The 12,274-nt window shown below is 34.6% G+C and overlaps 1 protein-coding gene across 4 annotated transcripts in view; it reads left to right on the top strand.

Moving 5' to 3' along the window:
* Positions 1-10,054, top strand: part of LOC102804119 (dual oxidase 2-like) — a 52,620-nt gene extending 42,566 nt beyond the window's left edge. For all 4 annotated transcript variants that reach the window (XM_085507246.1, XM_085507245.1, XM_085507244.1 and 1 more), the window contains 12 exons: positions 240-421; positions 918-1,047; positions 1,231-1,439; positions 1,553-1,783; positions 2,456-2,549; positions 2,836-2,885; positions 3,189-3,470; positions 4,044-4,273; positions 4,625-4,783; positions 5,119-5,274; positions 5,448-5,576; positions 6,289-10,054. In XM_085507246.1, the coding sequence (XP_085363372.1) occupies positions 240-421; positions 918-1,047; positions 1,231-1,439; positions 1,553-1,783; positions 2,456-2,549; positions 2,836-2,885; positions 3,189-3,470; positions 4,044-4,273; positions 4,625-4,783; positions 5,119-5,274; positions 5,448-5,576; positions 6,289-6,411 (1,975 nt within the window). In that variant the 3' untranslated portion in view covers positions 6,412-10,054. The remainder of the gene's footprint in view (positions 1-239; positions 422-917; positions 1,048-1,230; positions 1,440-1,552; positions 1,784-2,455; positions 2,550-2,835; positions 2,886-3,188; positions 3,471-4,043; positions 4,274-4,624; positions 4,784-5,118; positions 5,275-5,447; positions 5,577-6,288) is intronic.
* The last annotated feature ends 2,220 nt before the right edge of the window (positions 10,055-12,274 follow it).

The raw sequence follows: 12,274 nt of genomic DNA, 5'->3' as shown, positions 1-12,274 counted from the left end.
ATCAATAACATATTTCCGCTTATCATATCTTATATCAAAATCTTTAGTAAATACCAATGACATATATACTTTTACCATACTGCTTTAGACAACACAAATTTTATGTATTTCGTACAAATGTTCAAAATTTCCCATTGGCTACAGGACGATTTTTTAGAATGAATATAAAAAATAATAAGGTGAAAAAAGTTGACTGTGGTGTTTAAGAAGTTAAGCATCATTTCTTTCCCTCATTGCAGGTCATTCCTTGATATTGTAAGTGCCTCTGTAGAGATGGAGAAACTTGATGAACTTGTTGACAGTATGTTTGCTGAAGTCGGTTTCCAAAACAAGCAAGATTTGACTTTTGATGACTTTGATCGTATTATGACATCCTCAGGGCATAAGGATGAATTGGCAGTAGCCAGTCTCAACTTTGCAGGTAAAAACTATTCAAACATTATTAATTGTGCTCTCACCAAACCAAGTATTCATTACTATCAATATTCATTAGAAAGTTTGAACGATATCCTCAAAATAATAATATTATTATTATTATACATTTTCTACTACTTGATGTAGTAAGCAAATTATTGGAACTTTCTTGCTATTCATTTTTAAAAACATCCTAAAATGAACCATGTGATCGTTCTACATTTGGAATGTATATTTTCTAATCTAGTAAAAAGTAGATATCTGTGCAATACCGCAAATATATGTCACACTGTAACTTATTAACATACAGTGATGTATTTATAAAAATAACTTGTTATATGCTTTCTGTGAATATGCAAGGACATGAGAAATAACATAACCATTCACTTATTTGCCTTAGTTCTTTAAATGCCTGTCAATTTCATCAGCGTCTACTTTTTCAAATTGGATTTTTAGAACATATGACACCAATTCTTTTATTTTATTTTATTTGCAAACTTTAGGCCCTGCAGCCAATCTTGCAGTTGCTGAAGCTCAACAACAACAACAGCAACAAATTGGACGTGGCAAAACTGTCATCAAACGAGAGAATGCTCCACAGAGAGCTAGGAAGACTATTATTCGTGCATATAGGTTTGTTTTTTTTGTTACTTTAAATCTTAGTATGATTAAATCCCTTTTTTGTGTTCACTGTTGAAACAGATCTGTTTGAATGCAGTCACATCTACCGAACATTGTCTTACATTTGAATGTATTAAAAAAACTTTGTATAGGTTTTTACAGACAGCTGAATTTTGTTGATTTGCTTTAATGCAGCCATCCTGGAGAAGAAGAAAGGGCTCAGAAACAAAGAAAATCTAACAAATCTATCCGTATTGAGACGAAGAAGAAAGAAATATCTACCAACCCTGCGATAAAGAAATTCAATGCTTTCAAACGTTATATTGAAAACTATCGAATGCACATATTCTGGATGACATTGTATTTACTCGTTTTATTGGGGATATTCATTGAAAGGGCATACTGTAAGTATATATATGTTTGCTTACTTGCGTTAAATATATATGCCAAAGATTTATACTTAACATGCACTGACTTGGTTACTTTCATAATTGTCATTAATGGTGATTTTTTGCAGATTACTCTGTTGAGCGTGAGCATGCTGGTTTACGTCGCATTGCCGGATATGGTGTGACGGTTACACGTGGTGCTGCTAGTGCTCAGATGTTTACGTATTCCACCTTACTGGTAACCATGTGTCGAAATACTATTACATTTTTACGAGACACAGTATTGAATCGTTATATTCCCTTTGATTCGGCCATCACGTTTCACAAAGTGGTCGCTATGTTGGCTTTATTCTTCACTTGTAAGTATTCAATTCATGGACATTAACTCTTTAAATGCCATTGTATTTCCTGTCAATAACCCTAACCCTAACTCTTTAAATGCCATTGTATTTCCTGTACATATTTTGTATATTTTTATTTCTACTGAATAGGTGATTTTCTGTACAATTGCTAGATCTCGTGAGATGCATGAAAGATGCGCGTCGAACGTCTGCTGCAAATATTGAACGATTTGATTTTGAACTAGAATTTCTTTATTTCGTAGCTTACATTGACCGGCCAATCTTCGACAGAGGAATATTGCTTCCGAATACCCTTACTTAATCGAAATTGTCTATCATCAAATGTGGACAGCACATTATTAAGCATGGAAATGTCCCCGAAATACTTTCGCGTTTGTCGAATCCCACGCGATGTTTGACGCGACTACGACGCTATGACCTTTGTTTGTCCTGTTTTTACGTTCGATTTCACGCATAACACGTGATTCTCGCAGTGTTCGGAAAATGGTCTATTGCTATGATGTCCCATTGGCTAAAGGAATCGTATGTTTGCAAAGTGGATTAATAATTGGGTATTGAAGATTTGTGTGATGAGATCTTGAGATGTCCTGACAAAAATGATTTTGATTTGATGAATTTGATTCATGATTCAAGTCACTTTATGAGATATTTGTATATTTTTCTTTCCAGTACTGCATACTATTGGTCACAGCATTAATTTCTATCATATATCATCCCAGCCTGCCAATGATCTGACCTGCTATTTTAGAGAATTTAAACACTTGTAAGTTCACATCAAATCATCTTTTACAAATGCCAGGTAGGACACTAGTAAATACATGTAATACGGTAGTGGCCATATTGGTGGCATCATGTTTCTCCACCAGGGGGCAACATGTTTCATGATCAAGAGATGTTATGTTTCACGACCAGGGGGCAGCATGTTTCATCACCAGCTGATGTTATACGTTGCTTCCTGGGGGTGTTATCGGTATATTTTGTTTCATTAACTGAATTTTTTTTCAATATTAGTTAACTTGTATTAAATATCAGGTTTAATTTTTTTCTAGATCACATGAGCTACCGAAGTTTCATTATTGGTGTTGGGAGACTATAACAGGTAATAGCTTTAGACTGTTCACCTTGTTTACTATTAATGCTAGTACTGTCTATTGTAATAAGGATGGCGGTGATTGAGCTGGCTCTATTTCTATTTTGAGCTGTCTTTCACTGACTTTAGACTGTTAGCAAAAAAAAGATGTAACATGATAAGGTATTCATGAGAATGAGAATACCGTTACACGTATACCATAACATGCTGCCTTCATGTGTTTTTGTGGTATTTTAATTACTTGTAATGTACTTGTAATATCTGTTTTACAAAGTAAAAATTGTTAATTTTATGTTTCTATTTCTATTCTAGGCCTTACTGGTGTGGCACTTTTACTTCTAGTGTTCATTATGTATGTCTTTGCGACACAGTATGCTCGTCGTCACGTCTTTACCTGGTTCTGGAACACTCATCAACTCTATGTACTTCTATATCTACTCATGATATTACATGGCTGTGGTCGACTTGTGCAGTTCCCAATCTTTTATCTTTTCTTTGTTGGACCAGCTGTTCTATTTACCTTTGACAAACTGATAAGCATTAGTCGCAAGAAATCTGAGATTGCTGTGGTGAAAGCTGAATTGTTGCCTTCAGGTAGGCTTATCTTCTCAATTTTAGTTTCTTGTCTATTTGTGTTGGCAGCCATTTTCATTCTAAAAACACAAAATGCTAACTTGTTTTCAACAATGAGTCTCACATGCCACGGTGAACATCATATATGGTGGGTAACTGACAGTATTGGTTTGTTTCATATTGGACATTTTATTTTATATTGAACCTGTCCACATTCTGGAATTGATTTTGTTTATGGGCAAGACATTATGTCAAATATTATTATTATATTTCAGACACTTGAGCAAACAAATATAAATAAATAAATAAACGAACCAACAATAGAGAGAATGTACATATGAACGAACAAACGATAGCGAGAGTGTACATACATGTACATATGAATGAGAGAATGTAACAAGAACAATAAATAAATAATATTGTAAAATTGTATGCAATTATAGAAATTAATTTAGACACGTCATTTCAGTTTGGGATTGGATTGGATTGCCAGTTGACCCCCGCTCGTTTTTATGTCCTAATTTCAGCCAATAAAGGGAATTTGCATCTTTTTTAAATATTTTTTCACTTTTTTCACCTTTTTCACCTTCATAGAGGTAACTAGCCTTGTGTTCAAGAGACCTATTGGATTTGAGTACAAGTCAGGACAGTGGGTTCGGATAGCTTGCATTGTACTTGGTGATAATGAATATCATCCATTCACATTGACATCAGCACCTCATGAAGAACATCTCATGCTACATATCCGTGCTGTTGGACCTTGGACAACTAATATTAGACAAACTTATGATCCAAATGTTGTTCGAGATCATCCCTTCCCAAAGGTGAGAGATATTAACATGTATCATAAGACAATGCAGTCATGTAATTGTGTGAGTTAATCCGTGATTGATGTTTCTCATTGCAATCAGGAGGATATTCTTTTTCACTTACATTTTGTTTATTTCAGAAAATGAAGGATTTGGAGCAAATTTCTTGCACTGTACTTGTCTTTTAGACATATATAATATGAACAATATCTCATGATTCTGAGCTGCAATCTGATGTACCAGACTTAATTGTCTGGTTTCATACATCATGATTCTGTTCTGCAATCTGATGTACCAGACTTAATTATCTGGTTTCAAAACACCGCAGTTCTTCTTTTTATTTTTTTTATTGTTTTCTTATTTCAGTTATTTTTGGATGGACCATTTGGTGAAGGTCATCAGGATTGGTCTCGTTATGAAGTTTCTGTCTTAGTTGGTGGTGGTATTGGTGTTACACCATTTGCATCTATACTTAAAGACATTGTTAACAAGTCAAAGTTGAATGCTACATTCACCTGTAAAAAGGTACATAATGTGTCAGTTTCTGCAATATTTTCATGTTAATTTTCAGGGAGTGTTGTCAAGGCAACATGAAGACATGTTTTGAAGTAATGATTAGTTTGACCTGAGAACATTTACTGTGATTGTGAATGATATCTCGTTCATTATTACAATGATTAATAATAACTTCATAGGGTTAAGAGTAAACTATATTTTGATAAAATTTTATGAACAAATTTTCATGAAGAGTTTCCATGGAACACAATGATAAAACATTATTGTACAACCATTCATTGTAGCGCCAAAAGGTTAATGCATGTATTGGAATTCACTCTTCAATGTGGTTTTACTCTCCATAGGTATACTTCATCTGGGTAACACGTACTCAAAAACACTATGAGTGGCTGACTGATATCATACGAGAAGTTGAAGAGAATGACATCAAAGATATGGTGTCTGTTCACATCTTTATTACCCAGTTTTATCAAAGATTTGATTTGAGGACCACCATGTTGGTTAGTATCATGTGACATATTTTGTCCAATCAGAAATTAACTGACCAATCATGTGACCTTAATTGTCATGTAAACATTGTTTGTCAGTTCAGCTGTTGCAATCTTTGAATGGGGGTATTTAAGAAAACATGGTTGATTGTTTTAACATGACTATATTTACTTTTTTCTTGCAGTACATTTGTGAGCGTCATTTCCAAAAGATATCAAATCGATCCTTGTTTACTGGGTTGAGATCAATCACACATTTTGGTCGTCCTACCTTTAACTCTTTCTTGGATTCCTTGCAACAGGAACATCCCGGGGTGAGTCTCCAGATTTCTCTATAATTTTGATTTGATCAGTATTGTCATTTTTTCATTCACTGTAAGATCCTGTGTTATGCATGAAAAGGTCATAGTGGCATCTGAAAATCCTTTGCGATTCATTAAACAAGAAAGTATTTTTGCAGCATCTCTGTGCTCAATGTGCTGTACACATTTGATGATGGTCAAGTTAAAGTATCTCAATGCCATATTCTCCCTCATTTCCACATTGAGCTTTAAAAAAAAAAATTAAAGTTCATCAAATCTCGCAGTTGAACATTGTCCGAGTCCTTCCCACAGCTTCATTCATGTATTCTGTCATCTACAATTTTGAAGTTGAGGTTAGATGTTTACTTCACAAAGTGACCCCAACATCACTCTTAGTGCTACATTAGCCAGTCATGTGACAATACTAGCTAATCATGTGACAATACTAGCTAATCATGTGACCATACTGGCTAATCATGTGACCATACTGGCTAATCATGTGACTATACTGGCTAATCATGTGACTATACTGGCTAATCATGTGACTATACTGGCTAATCATGTGACTATACTGGCTAATCATGTGACTATATTAACTAAGCATGTGACTATACTGGCTAATCATGTGACTATACTGGCCAATATGTTATATATGATAATAAAATCAGAAAGCAAGTCAGAATAACTGAATTTTAAAACTTCTTCTGATTTTGCTTCATTACAGGTATCGAAAATTGGTGTTTTCAGCTGTGGACCGCCCACCATGACAAGAGGTGTAGAGAAAGCTTGTTCAGCTCTAAATAAAGTTGATGGTGCTGCATTTATTCACCACTATGAGAACTTTTAAATCTAGGGCTGTATACGACCAATTTTGTAATAAGTTTCAAACAATATTTGACTGAATTAATGAACTCCTTGTATAAAAATAGTATATTATTATGTTCAATGCTTATACTTGTGAACTGTATTACTGTGGCAGTGATATTGTTTCTTAACCTAGCCAAGCAATATCCTCAGCATATGGGCTAACAATACAGATGTGTTGCGAACAATGTTGCTTCAGGAAACCAGTAAATTGTTATCAGATTTGGAGACAACATTTCTTGCAACACAGCTTTATTGTCAGCCAGTTAACTGACAATATTTCTGGTTAGTTGTAGGAAACAAATTCATGGTCAAACATATGTTCCTTGTTGTGTGAGTTTGTGCCCTCTATGGCTGTCTCACGTATATTTCTTGGCCGTGGGTGAGTGTTAGGCTCTGTTATGGCCTATAGTTTAGTTTTAATATTTGTAGATTTATAATGTGGTATTATGTATTTTCATTGTGGATTTTAAGATTGACATAAGGGGGCTGTTGTATATTATCAAGAATTTGTAAGATAATGGTATTCAACCAATAATACGTAATGAAATCCCATTTTGAAATCATACGAATGACAAATATACGTTTCTGGAAATATTTTTACGAGTCGGTGGATGAAACTGTGTTTTTCCTAATTTGTATTTGCAGAACATGACTCTACAAATAAGGTGATATAACTTTTCAAAGTTTTTGTGTTTTGTGATGCCATTTGTCTGAACCAATTTAATTGATGTATGTATGGTACTCACATACAAAGGGATTTTCTTTGTAAATATTTGGTTATATAATTTGCATACCATTATCTTATATATTTATATAAAATCCCATGATATCTTCTTTTAGATTTACGTCAAGCTTGAGTAATTACCGCCAGAATTCTGTATCTATCCAAGCCATAGACGAGGATTGATGCTATTCTGACTGTAATCATGAGTGAATATATGTACATTATGCTTGTAATAATATCTAATAGCTAATTATCGTATAATTACTATAATTACTATAATTAAATAGTCAGTATGAATAGATATATATAAGCATGCATAAAATAATATTTAGTTGCCAGTCATTATGAAGGAACGAAATTTTTTAGTATTATTATAGTTAATTTTTTGTGGGACAATAATGTATTTTGAGAACAGGATTGAATATACATGTACTTCAACTGCACTTATTACACAAGTATGCCAACAAATTTAATCACAAACAGTTTTAGATCATTTTATTAGGCACTTACATCATATAACTACTGTGACCGCCAATTTGTTTTGTGCATCTAACCAGCAATATGCTCAGCTAATTTGTTTTGTACATCTAACCAGCAATATGCTCAGCTAATTTGTTTTGTGCATCTAACCAGCAATATGCTCAGCTAATTTGTTTTGTACATCTAACCAGCAATATGCTCAGCTAATTTGTTTTGTGCATCTAACCAGCAATATGCTCAGCTAATTTGTTTTGTACATCTAACCAGCAATATGCTCAGCTAATTTGTTTTGTGCATCTAACCAGCAATATGCTCAGCTAATTTGTTTTGTACATCTAACCAGCAATATGCTCAGCTAATTTGTTTTGTGCATCTAACCAGCAATATGCTCAGCTAATTTGGTTGACAAAACAGCTTCAGGAAGCTAGTAGATCAATTTTAGATTTATAGGCAACATTGATTACAACCAATTAACTGATAAAAGTAAAGCTGTGTATAGTAATTGTATACTGAATTATTCAGTAAAAGGGGAGGGGATGTTACTGCCATTTAGCTTGTAGTATTGATGCTATACTTAGTATAACAAATTTACCAAAAATCAAATGCCATTATTTGCCCAGGTAGGTTAATTTGGTTATGTTGACTTATTAAGGTATATTTTAAACTTTTGGGCACCAGAATTTAATCCTTTCGAAATATTGTCTATTCTTATGTATTTTCTATAAATCTTTTGATAGCTTTAGACCAAATAGAGATAATTTCTTATAATGTCTACAGGTCTGATTGATATTTTTTAAACAAAATCTGAAAAAATGATGTGCGTCAGCACTTACCCAAATAGTCTACTGTTGTTAAAACCTTTGTTAGTGACCACCTGTCTATAGTGACGACCTCTATCTAAAGATCACCTTCTTATAGTGACCACCTCTATATAAAGACCACCTGCCTATAGTGACCACCTCTATATAAAGATCACCTTCTTATAGTGACGACCTCTATATAAAGACCACCTGCCTAGTGACCACCTCTATATAAAGATCACCTTCTTATAGTGACGACCTCTATATAAAGACCACCTGCCTATAGTGACCACCGCTATATAAAGACCACCTGACTATAATGATCATCTCTATATAAAGACCACCTGCCTATAGTGACCACCGCTATATAAAGACCACCTGCCTATAGTGACCACCTCTATATAAAGATCACCTTCTTATAGTGACGACCTCTATATAAAGACCACCTGCCTATAGTGACCACCTCTATATAAAGACCACCTGCCTATAGTGACCACCTATATATAAAGATCACCTTCTTATAGTGACGACCTCTATATAAAGATCACCTTCTTATAGTGACCACCGCTATATAAAGACCACCTGACTATAATGACCATCTCTATATAAAGACCACCTGCCTATAGTGACCACCTCTATATAAAGACCACCTGCCTACTTTTAGGCAATCTCATGGCGCAATGTATGAACATCCTGTCACTTTTGACCCACCCTTTCAGCAATATTTTTGCAGATCAAAGATATAATGAGCATTCTGTTTATAAAAGAGGCCAAACTTATTTTGCTCAACTTAAGTAAATGTGTTTTTATTAAGTACCATCTCATTATTTTCTGAACAAATATTAATTGGCAATTCAAAAAATAATCTGTCAGATAAAGACTATACAGCTATAAAGCCCATTCTAACGAAGTCCCTTAGGGACGACGTCAAAAGATAGATGTCGGATAAAAAACTTATTTGCTTTAGTTTGGGGGTTGGGGGTTTTGACCTCAAAAAGTTTCTATCCTACAAAAACGATTTTATTTTTTAATGAAGTCAAAAAAATCTTGGAGTATTTGTAATTCGTTTCTTTCTCTATCCAGTCATGGACACAAATAACAGAAAATGAAAAAAAACAAACATCCAAGACGAGAAAATGGTTTGGTCCGAGTGTAAAGTCTTTTTACACCCACCCAACAAACAACTGCTACACCATACTACTGTCGGATTATCAATTTGTATTTAATGGTGAATGTGGTTAGACGCCATGGTCAATATTCATCAATTAAGTTTCCGTGGGGGTAGGGGGGTTTGGGAAAAAACTAAAGGAATTAAGTTTTTTAACCTACATTGAGCTTTTGATGTTGTCTTGACTGTAATTTTGATAGTATGGCATGTATAGATATTTCATTGTGTAATCAGGTTCCATGTTTGTTTATAAGTTTTCAAGTGATCCAAGTTTAAGCAGTCCAAAATATTTTATGTAAGCATGCTGTGTGTTGGACATCATTTAACAAATCAATTTATAATTTAATCTTGAAATAGTCGATTCAAAACAAACCTGTGACATTTAGGAGATACAGTGATTTTTTTGAAAGTACAAATGTAGATCCAATGCAATAAATGTTTATGCAAATCAGTTCTTGTGTCTTCAACTAAGTGAAATCGTAAGTGAATAGTCAGATTGTGGCCCATCTAAATGAAACCAAAAGTGGATGGTCTAAGAGTGACCTATCTAAATAAGACCACAAGTGAATGGTCTAAGAGTGACCCATCTAAATGAAACCATAAGTGAATGGCCTCAGAGTGACTATCTAAATAAAACCATAAGTGAATGGTCTAAGAGTGACCCATCTTAATGAAATCATAAGTGAATGGTCCAAGAGTGACCCATCTAAATGAAACCATAAGTGAATGGTCCAAGAGTGACACATCTAAATGAAACCACAAGTGAATGGCCTCAGAGTGACTATCTAAATAAAACCATAAGTGAATGATCTAAGAGTGACCCATCTAAATGAAATCATAAGTGAATGGTCCAAGAGTGACACATCTAAATGAAACCATAAGTGAATGGCCTCAGAGTGACTATCTAAATAAAACCATAAGTGAATGGTCCAAGAGTGACCCATCTTAATGAAACCATAAGTGAATGGTCCAAGAGTGACACATCTAAATGAAACCATAAGTGAATGGCCTCAGAGTGACCCATCTAAATCAAACCATAAGTGAATGGCCTCAGAGTGACTATCTAAATAAAACCATAAGTGAATGGTCTAAGAGTGACCCATCTTAATGAAATCATAAGTGAATGGTCCAAGAGTGACCCATCTTAATGAAACCATAAGTGAATGGTCCAAGAGTGACACATCTAAATGAAACCATAAGTGAATGGTCTAAGAGTGACCCATCTAAATGAAACCATAAGTGAATGGCCTCAGAGTGACTATCTAAATAAAACCATAAGTGAATGGTCTAAGAGTGACCCATCTTAATGAAATCATAAGTGAATGGTCCAAGAGTGACCCATCTTAATGAAACCATAAGTGAATGGTCCAAGAGTGACACATCTAAATGAAACCATAAGTGAATGGTCTAAGAGTGACCCATCTAAATGAAACCATAAGTGAATGGTCCAAGAGTGACCCATCTAAATGAAACCATAAGTGAATGGTCCAAGAGTGACCCATCTAAATGAAATCATAAGTGAATGGCCTCAGAGTGACCCATCTAAATGAAATCATAAGTGAATGGCATCAGAGTGACTATCTAAATAAAACCATAAGTGAATGGTCTAAGAGTGACCCATCTTAATGAAATCACAAGTGAATGGTCCAAGAGTGACCCATCTAAATGAAACCATAAGTGAATGGTCTAAGAGTGACCCATCTTAATGAAATCATAAATGAATGGTCCAAGAGTGACCCATCTTAATGAAACCATAAGTGAATGGTCCAAGAGTGACACATCTAAATGAAACCATAAGTGAATGGCCTCAGAGTGATCCATCTAAATCAAACCATAAGTGAATGGTCCAAGAGTGACCCATCTAAATGAAACCATAAGTGAATGGTCCAAGAGTGACCCATCTAAATGAAATCATAAGTGAATGGCCTCAGAGTGACCCATCTAAATGAAATCATAAGTGAATGGCCTCAGAGTGACTATCTAAATAAAACCATAAGTGAATGGTCTAAGAGTGACCCATCTTAATGAAATCACAAGTGAATGGTCCAAGAGTGACCCATCTAAATGAAACCATAAGTGAATGGTCTAAGAGTGACCCATCTTAATGAAATCATAAGTGAATGGTCCAAGAGTGACCCATCTTAATGAAACCATAAGTGAATGGTCCAAGAGTGACACATCTAAATGAAACCATAAGTGAATGGCCTCAGAGTGATCCATCTAAATCAAACCATAAGTGAATGGTCCAAGAGTGACACATCTAAATGAAACCATAAGTGAATGGTCTAAGAGTGACACATCTAAATGAAACCATAAGTGAATGGCCTCAGAGTGACTATCTAAATAAAACCATAAATGAATGGTCTAAGAGTAACCCATCTTAATGAAACCATAAGTGAATGATCTAAGAGTGACACATCTAAATGAAACCATAAGTGAATGGCCTCAGAGTGACTATCTAAATAAAACCATAAGTGAATGGTCTAAGAGTGACCCATCTTAATGAAATCATAAGTGAATGGTCCAAGAGTGACACATCTTAATGAAACCATAAGTGAATGGTCCAAGAGTGACAGATCTAAATGAAACCATAAGTGAATGGTCTAAGAGTGACCCATCTAAATGAAACCATAAGTGAATGATCTAAGAGTGACCCATCAAAATGAAACCA

Source organism: Saccoglossus kowalevskii, chromosome 13, assembly GCF_978046115.1.
Source record: "Saccoglossus kowalevskii chromosome 13, keSacKowa6.1, whole genome shotgun sequence".
Taxonomy (NCBI): Eukaryota; Metazoa; Hemichordata; class Enteropneusta; family Harrimaniidae; genus Saccoglossus; species Saccoglossus kowalevskii.
Note: the sequence above shows the minus strand (reverse complement) of the source record. Positions and strands in the feature narration are given on the sequence as shown.